General features: G+C 32.4%; 1 protein-coding gene across 3 annotated transcripts in view; it reads right to left on the bottom strand.

Annotated features, from left to right (window-relative positions):
- Positions 1–1,250: 1,250 nt before the first annotated feature.
- Positions 1,251–22,949, bottom strand: part of LOC106464459 (transient receptor potential cation channel subfamily M member 3-like) — a 96,302-nt gene continuing 74,603 nt past the window's right edge. For all 3 annotated transcript variants that reach the window (XM_013924604.2, XM_022392187.1, XM_022392186.1), the window contains exons 22-30: positions 22,359–22,501; positions 22,009–22,148; positions 18,274–18,469; positions 17,089–17,238; positions 16,179–16,265; positions 15,047–15,140; positions 7,836–7,937; positions 5,871–6,047; positions 1,251–5,596 (exon numbers count right to left, since the gene is read on the bottom strand). In XM_013924604.2, coding sequence (XP_013780058.1) covers positions 5,486–5,596; positions 5,871–6,047; positions 7,836–7,937; positions 15,047–15,140; positions 16,179–16,265; positions 17,089–17,238; positions 18,274–18,469; positions 22,009–22,148; positions 22,359–22,501 — 1,200 coding nt within the window. In that variant the 3' untranslated portion in view covers positions 1,251–5,485. The remainder of the gene's footprint in view (positions 5,597–5,870; positions 6,048–7,835; positions 7,938–15,046; positions 15,141–16,178; positions 16,266–17,088; positions 17,239–18,273; positions 18,470–22,008; positions 22,149–22,358; positions 22,502–22,949) is intronic.

A 22,949-nucleotide genomic window follows, 5' to 3' on the forward strand; every position in this document is an offset into this window, starting at 1 on the left:
TTTTACTGTCAGTTTGGTATCTTTTTTTATTTTTCTAACCTTTCTTGCAATTCTGTATAAAAGATGCTTAATGCTGGATGCCGACGGCTGAAAGGGCGAGCATGTTTTGGTGTAAACTAGAAGAAAAGCAGCTAGTCAACACCTCTCAACGCCAGCTGTTGGGCTACCCTTTACCATAGAATAGGAATGATCTTCATATTATAACGTCTCCCCACAGCTGAAATAGTGAGCATGTTTAGCGACAGGTTGCGATCTCACGACCCAAATCGCCAGGCCCCAATAATTAATGCAACCTGGAGCACGAATTTAAGATCAAACACACGCCTCTTTCCTACTGTTCGTAGAATTGTACACTCAGAATTTTTCTTAACTTCTGACAAATGCACATACTTTTGATATTTGTAGCCTTAACAAAGTACGCATTCATGATGATATAAACATTATATAATGGAATTATGTAACCGACCTTTTTTACTGCTCACAACTGATAGGAATATGGATATTCCATCATATTGAGTAATTTTTTGTTTCTGTCATGAAACGCTTGGTTTAAAGAACCAACCAAAAAAAACTTAGGTGAAATTACTTTTTTTTTTAAAGTAAGATGCACAGATGACACCAGCAGTTGATCAGTGGGTTAAATTTCAAAATTTATGGTATTTTTGCTTACACTTTTGTTTGTACAAAGTCAAGAACCTCAAGCAAACCTGTGCATAATTTGAAAAACGTGTTTACAAGATTGTCGGGGTTCAATGGACCTCATGGATTTAATTCTAGGGTTGATATGTGGTTCAAGTTATCGGGTGTTTATAATGACATTAATGTGTTATTCACACTTTCACATTAAATTACATTTTAAGTTCATGATCTGTTTGTTACAAATTATGAAGAACTACAATTAGTGGTAATATGTTAAATTCCACAATTTTAAACATGTTTGAACTCTGGCTATATCCCTACTGCAACAGTTGGGATAAAGTGAACTGATATTCTTGTGGACTCCTGTCATTATTTCTCCTGATGGCTTTGGCACAGAAGCCCGAAACATTGTCTCAAAACCATGAAAAATAGCAGAAATTCACACAAAAACGTAGTCTAAATACTGGATACACTGCTTAAATTCACTTTATAAGTTCATCTAAACATTCTCAGTTCACTATATTTGTGTATCAATTGTAGTTCTATGATTGCATTAAAATGTTGGCAGATATATATAACTGTGGCTACACCCTATATTCAATTCATCAAAATAAGTTCCAAAACCAAATTTTTTATTTCACTCTGCAAGTTTTTATTTAACCATAACTTTTCAAAAACATATTACTGGAGACATTCATTTAGTGTCCTCTACCCCTTCCTCCCCAACAAAGGGATTACATAAAACTAAACTTCTCATAACAAGCACAAAAAGAAACCCTACCATTATATTAGTTTCCACATAGAATCATAACAATTTATAGTTTAATAGTAGGTAAGTGCACAATAATGTGCAAATCAAGCTAAAACAAAGTTTAAATATACTATTACAGAACAACACCAAGCTTATACAGTTACCAGTTGAACACTTTTATATGTCCTTTTCAGACTGAAGAGACCATGTGAAATGTCAAAGCTTGTATCTCTATACATTTATTCTGTAATAGTGGATTTAAACTTTATTTTAAATATTTCACTCTTAATGCATGTAAAAGACAATTGTTATCGTGACAGAAAATTGAGTAAAATCTATCAAAATGAATATTTTTAATACATACACAACTGATATAAATTAGGTAGTATATTAAATCTGCAAGACTTACAGTTGAGACTTTGAATAAAAACTTGTACATAACACAAGCTAAGAAATTTTAAAATATCAAGCCTTGCTCAAGAGTCTTACATATAGCACCACTTAATTTCAAAATTTTTCATGATTAAAAAAGTCCTTAGTTCTAGAGTATTTTAATTTTTCATAATAATTCCTTTGAGGGAAATTGCTCAAAAGACAATGGCACTATTAAAACACAATCTACCCAAACTGAAGAAACATTTACAAATTTCAAAGGCACAATATAAAGCATTTATCTGTTTTCTACAACTTAAATAATTCTAAAGGCACATTATGAGGAATTATAACAATTTTGCATACTTAAAAAAAAAAAAGGCTTCATTAATTTTATAATACAATTCTTATAATGCTTTACTCAAAGTTTACAATCATATATCACGAATAATACACAAAAAAAATCGCAACATCTGTAGCAATTTTTTTTTAGTTTCATCTACTTGTTTGCTGTTAAATACAAAATTACAAAATCGTCCATCTGTGATGTGCCCAGCACAAGTATGGAAACTCAGTTTTTAGCATTATAAGTCTTCAGACTTACTGCTGAGCCATTTGTTGTTTTTTTTAGCTACATAAAATTCTTTGTATTCGTTGTGAAAATATAACAATTTAAGATTGGAAAAATCATTAGTTAAGATTTTTTTTTTAGCCCCTCAAAATCTAACAGTAACAAGTTTCATCAACAGAAATAAATTAGCACATCTAAGTTCTGTAAAAAATTCATTTATGAAAATAACCCAGCTCAGTAATGAGTTACTTTTGGTTTAATTAAAATTGAGTTAGATTATCACTTGAATTACTATGCTAAAGCCTTCAGCTAGAGCCAAGTCTTACAAATTGCATACTCACATATAGATTAACCCCTTCCAGTATTTGTTCAAGATAACTCGGGCACTTTCATTTCCACATTTCAAAACATTTGTCAGAGCAAAACATTACTTGCTATGTCTTTTATTATTTACCAGGACTTATTCACATGCTATCATGTATTACAATAGTCTATCAAAATGTGAAATAAGAAAAAAAAAAACTACCTTTTTTAGCTCATTTCCAAAAAATTCTGGCATGAAGGGGTTAAAAACTAGAATTATAATCCAAAGAGTAAGATTGTTTTTGAAATTACATAATTTTCCAGGAGCTACTGGCAAATTTATGCATATTTCTTCTAAAATATTTGCCACAATTGTTCAACTAATACTGGTAAAGTTGACAAACAACAACATAACAATATCAAATACAGAAAAACCTGAATGCATCAAGTCATTTAAATTTAGAGCACTAAAACTTTTCTTATTAAGATAGTAAAAGCTTTCATAAAATTTCTCTACTTGTTATTAAACTACATCCAGTACATTAATGTTATATTTATCTCATTGTTAATATTTCATTACTATTGTTATTACTTGTTTCACTAATCTCTAATTTTTATTGATGTTTCATTTTACTACTGCTAATTACTAGTTTTTAAATTAATTCAAGCTTAAACTGACTTTATTTTTTTAATTTCAGATACAAGAAAAGTGTTGCATGAAACTGTTAAGAGATAGTAGATTCTGTTTTTATTTTGTTATGGTTTTGTTTACCATTCATTTATTATTCTTTCCATCATTTAGTTTAGCTATGAATTTTTAGTTATATTAAAGCTGATCACATTGATTTTTAGTAATTATGTATTATGAAACTGACACCAGTGATGTACATATATTAAAGTTGTGAAAGATTATGTAAATTTATGGTAACAGCTAGTCACATGAGACGTAACATTGTGGTCTAACGACTAAATAAAAGCCCTGCCACAAACTTCTACAAGTTAGTTCATGAGATATAGGTCAAATGTATTATTTCTGATTGTTACTCGATGTTGTTAGTGATTTTGTTTAAATTCAGAATATTGTTAATTTAGAATTAGGTTTTTCCTGATTCTGTTATTTATTGCAGTAACTGTTAACATTGATATATATATGTTGTGTTGTTCATTATGTTTAAATCAAGTCTTGGACAGGAATGTATTTACTAACTGTGTTTTTGGTAAGCAATAAACTTTACATCCCAACTGTTTGAAAGTTTTATTTTGAACTTCTGTGGTTGTAAAAGTTTAATAAGTTGTTTTTGTTTGACCCTGGTTGTAGCTGCTGTCTGTTTTACTCCATTACACTGCTAGAATAAATAATGAATCATTAGCTGAATTTTATCCTATATTATTGATACCAGAATATGGTCCTTTACACAAAAACAAAACAATAGTGTAATTCAATAAAGTTTTCATTTGAATTTACAATTTTTTAAGCTACAGAAGACATTTTGCACATATGAATTAAATCATGCATTATCACATGTAAAATGTAACCTAATATCACTTATAATGAAAGTATTATCTTGTAACTTGTAGATCTTTAAATTCCATCATAAACTTAAAACAAACAAGATAAACTAAATTGTTTCAGATGAATATGCAAGTTTTTCAGTGAAGAAAGTGAATTAAAAAAACTAAAAATATTAAAATAACTTACCAGGTATGTCGCACTATCTTTTTCAATAGTGCTAAAGGAACAATAAAAATGTTTCAAGACAATATTTTCCATCCAAAAAGAGGTTAATTAAAAGCTATAATGTATCATCAATAGTAACTACACATGACAGAAAGTAAACTTAACACTGACAGAATATTAAAAATCCAAGTTTGAATGAAAAATAATCGTATTAGTTCTCTTTTTCTCCATTTGGGGTCTAGAATGTATAAGCTAATGCATCACTCCCTCAAAATTATGTGGTAAACCAACTAGGGAAGTACCAACCTGAAATTCATGTTGTTGTCTTCCCTTTCTTTGGGTTTTTTATTCTTACTTTACTTCAATAAACTGTTTGTAAAAGTGATAAACTGCAATGATTTAACAATTCTTGGTCATTTAATAACTTACTTTAATGGGAAATATTATGCACATGATGAGCTCTTTCAAAGTTTTAGATAGAACACCTTTATAAAAAATTATAATTTAGCATTACACATAGTACGTTTTGGTGGGTTTTTTCCTCAGATTAACCAAGTTTTGTATGACTTTCAGACAAGTTGATACAAGTAAATATAGATGGTCAACTTCAATAAATTTAACAACATTTTTTAAAATAATAAAACAAAAAATTAGTCCATTCTAATGAATTCTTGAAGCTATAAAACCATTCAGGCTAGAAATACAATCCATAAAAATGCCCACTGGTTTTCTGATATATTATAATAAAAACAATATTTTTGGCATTGAATGACTTAGAAGAACAATGACAAAATATTAATACTCCTTTTCTATTATATTTAAGATAAATAAATAAACCAGCACAACTTCTAATCTAAAAATGGAATAATTTAAAACATAACCCCCCACTCCAATTACTTAATTAAAAGAGTACTTCCATACCTACCATATGTTCAATATTTTCTAAGTAATTAAATTACGTTTTTTTTTTCATTGTATTTGATAACTGCTTTAGCTCCAGAAACTTTTTCTAAAACATAATTAATAACAAAACTATCACCGATTGATGAAATGTTGCATCAGTCTCTGGTAGAAACAAGTTTGTGTATCTATCACAAAACATTGAAGAAATCTTTCTATCAGCAATAAATGGAAACATAGTTTAAAAAGTCAGTCTAAGTTGTTTTTTCAACTACAGAACAAGTGGACGATAAAGTTCGGTTATCTTCTGAAGTAGCATGGCTTGTCCTATTGGTAGCTTCACGAATACATCTTCTGTGATTACTCTCCAGCTCAAATTCATCTTAAATAGAAAAACAATTTCATTACTTATAAAATTATATAACAGATGAGTATATAATTTTTTTTCAAGTAAATTTGTTGTAACAATGTGTGTTTGAGAGAACTTGGATATCTTGAAAATTTTCAGTGTTTCTAAAAATAAAAATATTAACTCATAACAAAAAAGTTATATGTTCTGATAACCTTTTACTAAAAGTACAATTTATTATTAGAATAAAATGTGAAAGGTCTTAATTCAGAAATCTATATAAACTATATACATAAGATCTAAATACCTGTAATTTCTCAGCAATTTCTTCTTCCTTTTCATAATGAATACTCCATAATTCAACTTCTCGCCAAGCATGGTCAGTGTTCCAGGGGTCATCCATATATCCACGTTCAACAACTTCACATTTCACACCAGACTGACTCTCTTCACTTTTGGAGGATGTAACACAACTCTCAAAATACTGTAAAAACAAAAATCAGCTAATGTAAACCTATTTCAAAGTTTTACCAACATAAAACATAATTTTAAGCGACAATATTTAATCTGAAGTAGATTTTGTGTATTATTTGATATACATAACTACATTTACTGTTTCAAAGATATCTCAGTCACATGTATACCAAAAAAATCAATAGTACCTACCAAATGGCCTTCAATCTATTGAACTAACATTGAACAGAAGTGTGCTATCCTACTTATAGAATTATTAGTTTATAGAGCTCTCTGGTTGATATCTAAGTCACAGTTTCTTTTGTGTTCTACACTTCCTGTAAATTTTCATATACACATACTTTGAGAAAGAGGGCTATGGATTACTTATTTGCTTATGTTCCCCTTCTTCAAACATTGAAAAATTTGTGTACAAAATGTTAGTGATACTTGATATTAAATGTGAATTCTTTAAATATTTAACAACTGAAGAAACAGCCAAGAAATATTGGTTTACCTCCCTTTAGAAATTTCTGTTGAGACATAAATTAACTTCTTCACTGGAATTTATTTGTCAATATTTAAAGAAAAATCTCTTAATATATCAGACGACACATATACTGTAATCAGTGCAGTTTGCAGTTTATATTTTAAAACTACTACTTTCAAATAACCAGTTTAAGCAAAACTGGTTTGAATTTATAAATAGTATCATATCAATCTGACAAGTGCAATTTGTGACAAAAATTATGTAGTAAAAGTCATACAGTGACTAGACTATTCAAATGCATGAGATTGTTTTACAGATAAAGCAGAATCAACTATAAAAGGGCAACTGTGATCTTACAAATTTTTAACCCATCACAACAATGAGTAATACATAATAACATTTAAATATGTACCTTCTACAATGCTGGGATGAATGAGATCATGTGCTCGATATAGGCTTTCGACACACCATGTACTTTACTCCTCGAAATAAACTACTATGCTGAAAATAAAAATTTAATGCTGGAAACTTAATGATTTTTAGGCTTGAGACATTTTGTTGCTGTCCAACACTTAACATTTTGGTGCCATTTTGCTGTATTTACTGGGTACTTGCTCTTTTTATTTCTCTACGAATGTCTTATTAAGGACCACCCAAGGAAATTACAGTGTAAATTCAATACAGTAAGAAGTTTGTTGATGGATAAAATTTAACTAGTAAAGTTTTTAGTTCGACAGTAACCCCAAATTATAGGTAATCGTGATCAGTACTTGCTGTTTAGTTTACAGTTTACAATAAGAATAATCAACAATGCTAAGTGTTTATTAGTGATATGACATTTTTCTTCTCCTCTGAACTAGCAGATATATAATATGCATAAATGATTCACAAAATGGCGATTACTAAGAGTATTTGTCTAGCCAAAATTTTATTTCTAATGCATTTTTAAATTTAAAAATTGCATGTTTACATGGATATGCATCTTATCTCAAGCATTATTGAAATTTTCTAAAACATTACTTGTGTGCATGTGGAGTTGACTCACAAGGAATTGAGATTAAATCACATTATTCACAATAACTGCATAAATTTATGAATGAACAGAATATAACAGAAGCATAAAATTATTGTTTTTACTTTATGAACTCTAACATAGTTATTAGACATAAAAGAATAAAAACAGTCAGTGCTGTTTGTAAGTCTACAGACATCACTTGAAAAATGTGATGTTCTAAAACATTACTTTTCTCTCAATCAACATCAGTTATTCAAAATACACCATTCCAGTATCATTTATGGAACTTTTGTTATTTTTCTACCCTGCTTTACCTGCATCATATCTTCAACACTTCTCCATGGGAAACTGCTTTCAGCTTCTGACTTAAAAAGTCCACGTACAACATCAAATTTGTTTTCTCCACTTACAAAACCCTAAAGTCAAACAGATTTAGAAAATCCTGAATAATACCATGGAAAAACAAAATTCAACTATTTGTAAAATAATTTTTTCCAAAGATTACAGTACAAAAATATTTAGAGTAAGATGATCTTTTTTTACATCCTTCAAAATTACATTTATATCTCATACACACCTGCAAATTCTTACAAAGTTTCTCAATTTCTATTTTAAATGTGTTATAAGATATATCAAAAAATCTTTTACTATCTCTTAACTAATTTGATAAGTTTTAAGTAATCTGTGTACTGCATAAATCACATCACTAAAGCTGTATGCATACATGTTTAAGTGAAAGTTATAATCTTCCTGTACTGAAAATGTATTTCCTATAGGTACTTACCACCTCTCACATAAATAGCTATTCTCATTCAGTGCTGCCCTCTATGTGCTAAAAGATTTTTTCACATCCCTCAAGCCTTGAGCTCCCACATACCTTACAATCAACTGATTCAAGTGTGTCTCACATGCAAATCATTATGTGACAACTCTTCACCAACAAGAGTGCAACACACTCTCTTGACGCATGTGACTCCCTTTATTTGATTGTACCAAACTATCACTTTAGGTTTTGGCAGAAAATGGAAGCACCGGTTTTCAGTGGGGAAGAAGGGTGAGAAGAGGTAAGTCCCTATTGGAAATACATTTTCAGTATAGGAAAATTATAACTTCCAATATAGTACCCTACCTCCTCTCACATAAATAGCTAGAATCCCACACTGAATAGGTGGATGGACCAGTGTGAAGGAAAACAAAGCAGCATTCCTAGAAAGCATCCGAAAAACACCCTAGAAGGATAGATCCTCATAGGAGAGGATCATACATGGGAGACCGCACCACGTCTGTACCAGGTATACTCTTTGCCCAGTTTGGAATGAAGTGTTGCACACATGGATGGAAAAAGGGAAGGAGCACATCCCTATGGGAGAGAATAATGTTGTGATAGGGATCCAAACCATCATATAACAAATCTCAACCCCACAGAGTACTGGAATGTGGGTGAAAGTAAAAGGATGTGCTCCTAAGTATAGAGTGGGTAGGGTACAACGGACTGTACACGGCAAGTCAACTGCATCCAAAAATTAGGCAGTTGGGAAACAACATCCATGTGGGGGTAGGATTTGGTTTGAATTTCGCTATCTGCACTAGCCATCCCTAATTCAGCAGTGAAAGACTAGAAGGAAGACAGCTAGTCATTACCACCCACCACCAACTCTTGGGCTACTCTTTTACCAATAAATAGTGGGATTGATCACCACATTATAATGCCTCCATGGCTGAAAGGGCAAGTGTTTGATGGGATGGGGATTCGAACCTTCGACCCTCAGATTGCGAGTCAAGCTTCCCTAATCACCTGGCCATACCCGGCCATGTGGGGGTAGGAAAGAGGATCATATTGGTGGAAAGTCGACTATAATTCAAACACAGCCATCTGGTGGGGGTAGAAAAGAGGGTCATACCATCTTCACCTCAAGTTCAGTAGAACGGAGGGAATCTTGTACCCCCAATCTATGAACAGGACACAAGTGATTGACAGATCCAGGAACCCGACATCCGGATGATCAGTAACGTAAACATGTCTCGGTAATGTAAACTATCTCACTCAAAACCAGTCAGATAGGAAACACCCCTAGAACAATAACATTCTTGGTATAATAAAATCAATAGATAGCATAAGAGGAAGAACCATATTAATCCGCAAGTACCTCCATTGTGACCCACAACACAAATGTATAATTGAGTGAGGAAACAGAGACACCTGTAATACAAGTGTGAGGACTTATGTTGATTGGTTCCAAAACCCATCCACTAGGAACTGACATCTACGTGGAAGTAGGATGAGGAATTCCAATCAAAGGGGTGAACTGCAATTTTCACGGCTCATTCCAAAGCTACTATATCCCCTTCAATAACCCCATACACAGGTGAATGGTTTTATCATTATATGTATAGTTTATCATTATCACATTGAGGAGGATGCCTCCATGGTCTACCACCCCAGCGACTTGGAACTGGAAAGTGGTAAGGACTCTCATACTCCACTGGAAAAAATGTAGTGGATAATCTGGAGCAATGACAACACTAGAGACAGTGCAATGGGTGACCACGAAAACCATATTTTGAAAAGCAGACAATACCTGATTTATTCAATCTAAGGTATGGCAGGGATGGGCACTATCCCCTTCTGCTTTATCCAGCAAGTTCATGGGTAAGTGCAGTCTGGAACGAGCATATTAATGAAGCAAATATATCGTGAGGACAAACCTACAATCATTCTTGTGGAACACCCTATCTAAACAGTGAGCATGTTATGGCCATGGAAATTAGAAATATGCAGTCAGCATGGCTTGACAATGCAGATTTGACTATGAGAACCATACTTGGTCAGGCACCACTTACCACAGAGTGAGATCCAAATAGTAAAAAAAATGAAAAGCACTTGAAAAAGAATATATGTATATATATATTTTTATATAAAGATAACTTATCCAGTCACAGATGATGATACAGCGATCTGATGCAGATAGTGAGATATGAACATATGTGGAGTAGTCCACATTCCCAACTGAAAAATTTCCTCCAAGGGATGATGGATATGAGATGCCAGGGAAAAGGTAAGTTGCCTGACCTGATCAGAAAACACCTGGAACAAATTATAGGAAGATAATAAGGAAGAATAAGACAACAGAATTAAAAACCAAACCCAATTGGTTAGGGTGAAAGGACAAAGGTCACAAACAGAGGATGTCTTCCAAGGAATGAATAGGTGGGAACAGGCACCATGGAAGGAAGCCATGAGGGTAACATAACAATGAAAAGCACTGATAGTAGCCTATCCAGATCCGACAGAGGATAAAGGTAGGAAATGGATAGGAAGGGAAATCGTCTAGAAGGATGAATTAACCTCCCAAGATGCTGAAGTTATAGGAAGGAAAGATTGATCTGGAAGGAAGGAAAATCATCTAGAAGGATGAATTACCCTCCCGAGACGCTGAAGTTTTAGGAAGGAAATATTGATCCCGATAAAGAAGAATATATGTGGCATGATATAGAGTATGTGAAATGTTGAAGCCATATAAATCTGACTGACTATGTCCACAGGCTAAGAGGAAAAAGAAATAAGTTTTAAGGGATAAGTGAAAAATCAAGCATGACAAATGTTGATGGCAAATAAATCCAACTGATGATGTCCACAGGCTAAGAGGAAAAAGAAATAAGTTTTAAGGGATAAGTGAAAAATCAAGCATGACAAATGTTGATGGCAAATAAATCCAACTGATGATGTCCACAGGCTAAGAGGAAAAAAAGAAACAAGTTTTAAGGGATAAGTGAAAAATTGAGCATGAGGACAGCGGTTCAAATGGAGGCAGTGAAGAACCACATTAACATCCAAATCCAGAAGGACAGCACGCCAAGACGAATGACTAATCTGGAGGGAATGCAACAAGAGAGAAAGGGTAGGAGAGATAAAAGCCTTACAGTACCGGGAAGAGCAAAAAGTGTGGGATAAAGCAGCTTAACCCATTAACTGCCAATGACGGATACTTCCGTCACTGAAGTTCTATGGCTCAGCTGCGAATGAAGGAAATATCCGTCAATCGCACATATATAACTAACTCTATGCAAATGATGATAATTACCATTTTATTGTGATTGATGGCAACTCCGTTTTATCTGTGAGTCAGAAAATGGCAACTGAGCTGCTCCTGCAGCAGATAATGGGTTAATAACCTATGGATCGAGGAGACAGAATACCCCTGGCCAAGTGAGAAGATGTGTAATATGAGGGACAGTGGGTTTAGCGGGTGAAAACCCCTGACCCAACGATTGGTAGAAGACATTCCACATACGTTGATAAAATCCCTAGAGGAAGGACAAATAGAAAAAGCTAAAAAGAAGCGACCCACTAGCACAAACCAAATCTCCTCACCAAGGACCAGATAAAAAATAGGCATGAAGATGGAGGATATGAAGGGCTAGATGGAATGCCAGTGACCAAGGTTAACGTAAAAAGGATGGAGTAAAAGGAAGAGGTAATGGAGGGGGAGATTTGAGCTAAAGCACCATGGGAATCACTGTTGTGCTAGCCAGTAAGGAGTAACCAGAAGGACTTGACACAAAGTGATATGGATGATCAAGATCACCCTATGAACAAGATAGATAGGAGGATAAACATACAGGTATTTGTTGGTCAAATCTTGACTGAAATTATTGAGAGCAAGAGAATGAGGAACTTGAGATCAAAACAGAGATAATTTGGTATTGAGGGATTTGGCAAATGCATCCAAGTGAGAAGTACCCTACTGAAGACATAGCCCTAGAAAACAAGAGGATCAAGAGACCACTCTGTTTGATAAACATTGTCTGGACAGGAAAGACGATATGCAACAAGATTGAATGCACCCAAAACATGACATGCAATGATACAAATACCAAGCGTGTGGCCCCAAAAAAGAAGATCCAAGGACCGTCCACAAAGGGAACGAGAATGGGTGTCACCTTGGTGAGTGAGATAAGCCACCACTGTAGAATTGTTGGAATGGATCATGACCAGATGATTCCTGGCAAGATGAAGAAAATGATCCAATGTATGATGTACAGCCAGAAGCTCCATGATGTTGATATGGTAAAATCTTTTGGCTGCAGACCACTGACCTGAAGCTTCCTGCTGATTGACCCATGGGCCTCAGCCCTGAAGGAAATCAACCATGAAGATATGTAAATCCAGACAAGGAGGAGGGAGTGAAACACCTGCCGATGTGTGACCCTTGCCCAACCACCAGTGTATATCGACTTGAAGGGAAAAAGGAATCTCCAATGGATTCCAAGCAAGATTCCATTGGTCATGTAGTGTCCACTGAAAAGACTGCATATGTGCTCGATCCAAGGGGATAAGGGCTTCCATAGAAGAACACATCCCCAAAAGTGATAGAACCTCACGAGCTGTAAAAGAAGGAGCAGTAAGGGCATGGAGAACTGAAAGCTCCATCAAACAAAATCAAAGAGGAGTAGGTTGTGTCTGACTGAGATGAGTGTTGAAGAAAACACTCAAATGGACAAGATATTGGATATAAGGAATGACTTCTCCAATTTGTTTAAGCATCCCACAGAAGCAGCAGATGAATATGATGGGTGGATTCCTGGACGGAATGAGCTAACGGAAACCAGACCTCCATGTAATGATGGAAGCACAATCCCCGAGCACGTAAATGATGGTTGATTGCCTTGACTACCCCCAAAAGACATATGGGGCCAGAGCAAGCCCGAAGGGCAGGGCATGAAATTGATAAACTATCTTGTGAAGAACAAACCAAATATAGAATCTCAACAGTATTAGGGGCTTGTCTAGGCTCAGAATGCGACAAACGTTCCACCTAAGAAAAAAGGGTAGTTTGCTTTTGCACTGACTCCACATGGAATTCCAAAGTCTCAGGAATATTACTAAAAACACACCACTGAAGAAAAAGGGCCTTATGTAAGTCCCAGATATAAAAAGGTGGTAAACGAAACTTGGACAAGGTGGCATCCCTCACCAGCAGAACCCAACAACACATGTGTAAAGCTAGAACCAAAGAAGACAAATGTGCCAACGTTGAGAGGCAATCCCTTGAAAACCTCTCAGATCTCTGTAGATTGCCTTGGAAAGGAGGTGGATAGTAGACAAGTACTGTAGGAGAGTCAATGGGGTAAGATAAAGGCGGGGAAAATTGGGCATGGGATAAATGAACAGGATAATCAGAGTCTGCCCCCCACAGGGGCAAAATCAATTCTAACTGTTGGAAATCAAGAAACGCATATTTAGCTTGATGGTAGGCCAAGGCAAACTGATCTGAAGCCTGTGGATAGTGAGGCATGCTAGCACTCTCAACCATCTGAGAAACAAAATGCTCAACATGAACCCTAATATCCAGGGAGGGGGGAAACCAAATACTGAGAGAAGAAAGTAACATGTAACAAAGAAGGACAGGGATCACATGAAATCAGGGAAATGGATAGAATAGAACATACCTGAGAAATCGTGTATTAAAAAAAGCCATATTAAGCCTAGCTGATTCCACACTAGGGTCAAAAGGAGACATGGCAAAATCAGGTGGAGGAAAAAGGCTGGCAAAATCCTCATCAACCTGAACTGGTTCAGCATATTCAGGAGGAATAGGGGGTCACGATCAGGAGAAGCAGGTTGATTCATATAACAATCATTCTCACGGTGGATGATAGTCAATAAATCCAAATACAAGTCCCCTCCACCTGTAGCCTGTGTGAGTGTGCTAGTACAAGATATGATCTCCAAAATGGTAACTTGAACTTTGGAATTCATTGTGTAATGATGAAAATCAAACACACAATTGTTTGATGAAAACAAAAATGAAAAACTGGGAAAATAAGTTATCTAAAACTCATCAACTGTTGAAAAACAAAAAAATCCATTTCAGAATAATAACAACAACAAAAATATCACAAAGTTGAACAAATTCAAAGAGCACAATAAAAAACATCTTGACACAAGTACTGCCAAACGAGAAGTGATAGTTCGGTAGAATTGAATAGAGATTCACGTGTCAAGAGAGTGTGTCACACTCTTATTGGTGGAGGATTGTCACATGATGATTTACATGCGAGATGCATTTGAATCAGTTGGTTGTAAGGCACTTGGGAACTCAAGGCTTGTAGCATGTGAAAACATTTTTTGCATATGGAGGGTAGCATTGAACATGAGAGGAGGTAATGTACTGTATCGGAAACAGAGATAATTAATAATCAGCCAAAATCTATTCAACCTGTTCAATTATATTCATTACCGAACTACTGTTCAAAAAATAGAAACCTAGTAAATACATGACTGAATATGTATATATATATTAAACAAAAGAACCATGGATAAAAATATAAAATTAAATAGACACAATCTTTCACTGACACTAGGAAGTATGCAGAAGTGCAAGTTAAAACACAACTATTACACAATGAACTATAAGAAGCAAAAATAATTTAGACTAATTGCCTTTATAAGAGCTAAAATAATTGATATTAAATGTTATATTCAATAAAAAAATGCATTAAAAATCATGTTTTACTGTTTTACCCCTGGTAAGGAAATGTGATTTTGGTCAGCTGTAAAGAGGGCAATAAACTCCAAACTATTGCTATCTTTTGCTAGCAATGTGGTTTTCTGCCATCTGAAATAACAAGATACAACTTTTTAAAAAGCCTGGAAGCAGTAGTAAATTAATATGTCCAATAAATATTATTATTATAAAAGGACAGCAAGTGTAAGAGTACATGTTACTATAAACAAAAGGACAACCAAAACAGCACTGAATGAAATACAATAACAAAATACTAAAAGAAAAATTACAAAATAAAAATCTTCTGTAATACCCGCATAACCACTTATACATTATGCTAAATATTCTCAATTAGTCATTAATTTGTGGAATAATGAAAACACAATTCCATTTATATAAGTCAGGATAAAAAGTTCATGAAATTAACATCCATGCAAATCATTTGATCAAAATTCTGCCTAACTGATAAGTTCTGGTGTTGAACAAAAGTCCTCTTAAGCAGTGACTTGAAGGAAACAAAAAATTATCTGAAATGCCATTTTACATGCTTCTGATTTTTAATTTATATTTTTTACATATTTCTGTTCATTCATATCAAAGTGATCATGAAATAATTACTGTTATATTCACTGCCTTGGAGTGCCATGTTCTTCAGTAAACTATCGAGGTAATCAGATCATCTAGTATTTCATAAAACAAGTCACAAAACATATACATCCAAATTTGTACTTATAAGAGGTGATAATAGGTCACCTTGCACACATGCATCTATATCTAAAGAATCAACATGAATTTTTTTACTTGAATACTTCTAAACCATTTTTACGCTCATAAGAAAGATGTTGCACAAAGTTTCCAAACTACATCAATGTGTCACAAAAAATTTCAGCCAAAAGAGAATAAAGAACTAAGAATTTAAGGTATTGTCATTTAATCTTTTGCAACTAACCATAAAGAAATTATTTTGGAATATATCTTCCATACATTTATAGGATACAATATAACTATGATATCTCCTTGCAACATATTTTTCATTAGCTCATTGTACAGGCTCTTATTAAAAAGACTTTGAGTTGAAATTCAAAAATATTTAAAATTAAAAATATGTTTACATTCTTTGAGCTAATTTACAAAAAACAAAAATATTACCGTGTGATGACAACAAATATGTAATGGTTTGGCCCCCAGCGAGGTAGAGCACCCTTGCCTCTGAGGCCAGTTCGTCCAAGTGGATTTCTGTATTTAAAGTAAAAAATTTGACATTTATAACACACTGTATAGATGGATTCTCAAAATCCTTACATCGGCTGATATGAAATCCAGCATCTTCATTTTAAGCCAATTTTATAGGTAATTCAAAGTTTCATACCATTGTTTTTGTTTCTCACAGCTGTAAGATTTCATGAATACTAATTACTCTATTACATATTTGATGACGGAAAGTATACATATTATCAAATGTGCATTTTATTTACTCACATTTTTTATATGTTCACATACATACTTGTGAAAGTGTATAACAAAGACACGTTCAATATTATGCAACTAAAGAATTTATATTTTTGTACTTAGACAAACTTTAAATACTGTTTATTTCTTGAAAATCAGCTGTTATGTCCTTGCTAGCTTAACATTTAAAGATTTAAAATTTTTATTGTACAACTGAGGACATACAGTGTATCTGAACAATCAAACTTACACACACATATACACCTTTTACTATCTAATTGAGGACAATGTGTATTTTAACAACCAAACTTACACACACACACACAATACAGCTTTTACTATCTAACTGAGGACAATGTGTATTTTTAACAACCAAACTCACACACACATATACACCTTTTACTATCTAATTGAGGACAGTGTGTATTTTAACAACCAAACTTACACACACACACACAGCTTTTACTATCTAATTGAAGACACATTAAGCATATAGCCAGTCAAGCAAGGTCAGTACATGTACAATTGTCACTATCGAAGTGAGGATTCACAGTGTACTTAATCAAATGAGGATGCAATGCACACATTTTTAACTACATGTGGTACTCACACAGGAAGTCCTTCTCCATTTAATCTATACACCAAAGATTTTCCATCAGAATCTAGAATCCAAGACTGTCTGTCAATACTAAAGCCTGCTGCATTAACTGACAAAGAGTTCCACTTAAGGACAGGAATGGCACATTTAGATCTGAGAAGGCTGTCATAGAATTGGGAAAATATATGAAGTAGAAAATAGCTGACATGTGAAAACTGAACTTTATTTTAATGAGAATTTAATTTCTATAAAGTAATATTCTTATTCAAAACAATTTTAATATGTAATATATATTACTTCAGTAAATTTCCTAAAAATACACAATCACAAATACAAGAGGTTTTGAATTTAGAGCTAAAAGAAAGTCTCCTTTTATGAGCATTTAAAATTTAAAAAAATTTAGAAGATATTGAAATAAAAAATAGAATAAAGCCTACAGTACAATTTGATTATTTATTGTATATAATGCAAATTAGATTTCTACTCCCTTTCAAAAGAATTTTAAAAAATTAAATAAAAATCACGAAACAGTAGTTACATTATCAAAGTTTAACGATTACATTTTGAAAACATGCAAGTTTTTGTATAACAGATATAACCATTTTATAATAGACTACAGTAGTAGCAGAATGGGATTACTACACATTATCGGTTGATACATAATTTGTTTCAAATGTGAACAATTTATCTAAAATACAAGTTCGGCTATTTAAAAATATCAGTCATCTTGCTTAAAGATGGTTTCGAGTTTATTATTTCCAAATTCAAACCACCTTGTTTATGCATAATGGAAAAATAGTACTGTCTCATAACTGTCACTGTGACATAAAGAATTGTTTGAATTTATGGGTTTTGTTTCATGTATACATTTGTGAACACTGTGAAACAATACTAATTTCCACCTACAACTCAGTTCTGGTATTACTATTTTTCTTTTTACAGAAAATTTGAGTTTAAAATTCCAGAACCTTTAGATATCTAAATTTATTACCAGAAATAATTACAAAATATAAAGTGAATATCATGCATGATGATTGTACAAATCATGAGTATATGATAAAACCCAAAAAGCAAACACGGATATATAATAAACCCAAAATGGGTATATGATAAACCCAAAAAGTAATTATATGGTTTAAATATATCTGACTAACTTCCACATTCACAGATTTACACATACTGGAAGTAAAAACTTACAGCAATATATCGTCATCAACAAATGGATGAAGATAAACTGGAAATTGTGAACGGTGCTGTGAATATATAACTGGGTCGTACTCCACCCATAAAACCTCCCATGCCACATACTTGTCTGGAACTGGAAACCGTTGAACAGCAGTACCTTGGTAAGGGCTTTGTCGAGCAAGGTAGTGAAGGGAAATCTGAAGAGATTCTAGTAAAACAAAAAAAATGTAAAAAAAATTGAATTAGGATACAATTTTTAATTTATGTAAAGATATCACTATAATTTTATTCCTTTGTTGTTGAGTACAAAGCTATACTATAGTCTATATGTGCTCTGCCCATCACTGAGACTACATTAAATTACACAGGCCTGCAATGGTTTTATTGTCTTGAAATTTTTACATGTTCTACAGTACTTCCTATACGCTGAATCCAAAAATGATATCTATGTTTCTTCATTGCATAAAGATTTTTCACAAAACGTCATCATGCAATACATAAAAGAAAGACCACAACACATAGGATGAATGAAGATGCATATTCATTTCAAAAACTCTGTTCTTCCCTTTTCTTCAGTTTGTTTGTATTTTTGTTAACAAACATAATAATGAAAATGTTCATTGTGGTAAACGATATAATAATTTGATCTAAGTAAGAGTTTTTTCTTCCTCATTTGTAAAAAATCCTAATACGATAAAAAAATTAATATTATTTTTGAAATCTGCATAGCTGAATTATGAAAAATCTGTTATTAAAACCCAAACAACTTTTATAAAGTTTAAATTCCTAGGCCTTTGTTATAGATGATATTGTTTCTATCATTTAACTGTGACAACTAAAAGTTAACTAAAATAGTTTTAATTGGCTGGTAAGAATTCATTTAGAATAGTGAAACAACCTTTATCTACCTGCTGTAATTTAGTGATGATACTAGCAAAGATCTTCATCAGGTCATTTGAGGCAGTTTTCAGGAGCTTGCAATGTTGTTTTCAAATTATTTCAAATTAATGAAGTTTATTAACCTATTGTACAAACAGCTGGTCCACTGGACCAACCCCAGATTGGAGAAGGAATGTTGAATATAATTCTGAATTTACTACCTATATCTAAATGAAATATGGCAGGCTTTTAGTAAAATGTACGAATCTGTTGTACACAAGAAATCAGATGTGTTACAGAAATATTTACATTCTAGATATGTCTTTGAACTGATGATGTCAGTCTGACTCAGACTGAAAAGTCGAAGTTAAAAGTGATTTTTCATGTGAATAATATAATTATTTTTGTCCATCATACAGTTTGCATATTGTATTTACATAACCTCTAGATCCTTTGAAATGCATATTAACTTTTTCTTTCAGTATCCATATATATATATATATATATATATATATATTGTATCTGTTATTTACTCTACCATAAACTGTTACTAAATCAGTAAAGAAGGGTAAAATTAATACTTGATAACTCTGACATCAAATACATAATACCATGTTGAATGGCATTCTGTAAAAGGTTATAGCATATGTGCAGTTTTAATTAGTTGTTAATGGAATACTATTATATATATATATCATTCATAATGCTATTAATTTTTACATGTACAAAGTGTCATTACATGTTGTCAAAATCTTAAGACTTGTTTTCATCATCAAAATCATTCTAAAACACTTCTATGAAAATAAGTTAGGCCTAATTAAAGAAATTTTATGCATACAAGTTAAATCATCCAGAACATTTCACATTCCTCTTGTACCTTTCACATTCTATCAACAGTTCATAAAACATACAAGTATAAGTTTCACAATTTGTTCTTTGAATTACCCTTTTCTTGAGAACAAATACTGCTTCTGTGCAATGCTTTAGTCCAGTTGTTCTTTTTAACTTTTAAGTCTTAAACTCGCAAAATCATAAAGTTCTTCATTGTCAAACTAATGTCAGCATAGGTTAAGAAAATGTTTAATAAAACATTTCTTTACAAATAATTGGTTCATATTTGTTCAAATTTCTTTGGTTATACTTGAATTACTTGTGAATAAATCAGCCTGTAATTGTTAACTAATTTCTTGATCAGCTATAACATTACCAAACAAAAAATTTTATTTTAAAAAGCTCAGACACCTTGATAAAGATAACTCATTACACTGAAAGGAGATTTAAAATTTTCATGTGACTACAAACTCAGTCAAATTCACAAATTCATGTAAGGCACTGAAATGCTGAGAGCAAATTGGCCAACCACATTTCGAGTATGTAATTTTTAGGTAAATAGCTGAAATCAACTTCAAGTTCAATTTTTTTATGGTAACTATGCATTATTCATCTGGGTTTTCCTGATATTAATATCATACCCTATTATTTTTATTTTTCAGAATTCACAAATTTATTCAGTCTTTCAATATACTGGTGAGCAAAAAACTTTGACTTTTTTAATCTCTTTATCACCCATAAACGAACTTATTGTAGATACTTTCAAAGTATACAGTCAATTCAGAGAAATGTAATGCAGCCAATACCTTTGGGTTACTATTAAACATTGTTTTACCCTAACATACACTTTATTTTATTGAGTAACAACAGTCAATGTGTGAATTATTTCAGCATATGTTATCTTGTTTATTTTCTCCAACAGATGATTTTTTATTCACTGAAGCAAAATAAAGTGCTTTACAATATTAATTTAAAAGTAAAATATGAATGATCCATTCTTATGTGTAATAACATAAGCTACAGCACCAAGAAGCTAAATGCCATTTGTTTGCTCAGTTGTTATCACTGATGTTTTTTTAGGATTCCAGTACAGTATTTTTGTAAATTATTTACTAATTATTCTTTGAATTTATGGTATTCTAAAATCTTCATTCTAGTTTGGTAAAGATGGTTATATTATAAGATTAGCTGATTTACCCATTCACTGCACAGGAGGACAGACCAGAATCCATTTGCATGCCTTTCAGCATCAATTTGGCTTGTTTGCTTTGTTTCTTCAGAGCTTCATTTGATCACATCAATTGTTTTCCCCCGTTTCAGTTATCCAAATTTTTTCTAAGCTTTCTTGATTTTTGTTGTGCTATTCATCTACTTTTTCTTTATCTTCCTAAGCAATATTTTCTTTTTTGCACTGATTCTGAACTATTTTTTATTTTATTCAGAACTTTAGTTTAGAATTTATTTCATAGATGGTGTTAAAAATGTCCAATTAAAATGCAAAGCTGAGATTCCTTGATGCTGTAAACATGACATCTTTAAATCGAACGTTAACCAATATCTTAAATCTCTGATTTAATCTATAATACTATTGAGAGAGCTTTATATAAATATGTTCATTTATAATAAAAAACAAAATTCCCATAAAATCTCGAATCGACTTCCATAAAATAGTCAGTGCTGTAACCACTAAGCCAACTTTGACATCAAGTATTTGAAATTTAATATTAACAAATATAATTTAAACTATCATGGCATTCATGTTTTTCTGAATATTCAAAGAGCTTGCTCTAAACACGGTCACTTATTAAAAAAATTATAAACAAGTCACAAATGTACTGGTATTTGAATGTGAGACTTCTACTTGAGGTTCAAGCACACTGAGCCAGTTTGAGTGTTACCAACAGACGCTGGTAATCTGTCATCAGCAAGATATCTAAAATATCTATAGATATTTTTTAAAACTGATTTTGTAGCATTTTATTGAATAAGTGCATTATCCCCATTAGTTTTATGCTGAATAAAGATTCTCTTTCATACCGTCCTTTTGTGACATTTTCTTCAAGTCTTCCAAGAAGACTTGGGCTTGATTCATCATTCTTTCTAGCTCTCTCATTTGTCCCCTAATTTGTGTCATAACTTTCTTCTCATAGTCAACATCTTCAGCTATCGTAGTTAATCTACAGAAATAGAAAAAAAAAACACATTTTAACTCTGATGAACTTTCAGTGAACAAATTGCATTGGCAGATTGTAAACATTAAATTAAATGACACTTTTCTTGAGTGAAAAAAATAATAATAATAACAATTAAAAATACATGGAAAATAGTACACATCAAGTAAACATATATATATTTTTGTTACAATATTGACAGACAAATACTCTTACAGTTCCATCTGTTTCTTTGGTATATCATTATTTCTGATCTTCTCTTCTTGATATCTGCAGTATTCTTGAGCCAGTTCTTTCCAGTAATTATAGTCTTTGTCCTGGAGAAGTCCAGCCAGATCCTTGCCAAACAGACCTCCTTCCTGTGTGTGTGTGAGAAAAATGTCAGTAATTTGAAAAATATCCAGTAAAAACCCAATCAAAACTATAAAATACTATATACTGTTTAAAATACCATACAGATATTTAAATTTCAAAAATTTAAATGTTTTCTTAAATTACTTATATTAAATCTTGTATTATTATTTTAGTGATAAGTCTGTAGCAAATTGTTTTTAAACTTGTTATTTTACTTGTACATTATTGGTAAGCTACCGTATTTTTTGGTGTATAAGACGCACTTTTTTACCCCAAAATTTCATGTTAAAATCTGCTTGCTTCCTATACACCAAAGGTATGAATAATATATATATATATATGATACACACAAGCCATGTGTAAATATATTTAAATAGGCATGCATAGTTTAGTTCAACTGAATGTGTTACTTATAACAATAATAGTTTTTCTTTTAAAAACATAACTATTTAT

Source organism: Limulus polyphemus, unplaced genomic scaffold, assembly GCF_000517525.1.
Source record: "Limulus polyphemus unplaced genomic scaffold, Limulus_polyphemus-2.1.2 Scaffold1658, whole genome shotgun sequence".
Taxonomy (NCBI): Eukaryota; Metazoa; Arthropoda; class Merostomata; order Xiphosura; family Limulidae; genus Limulus; species Limulus polyphemus.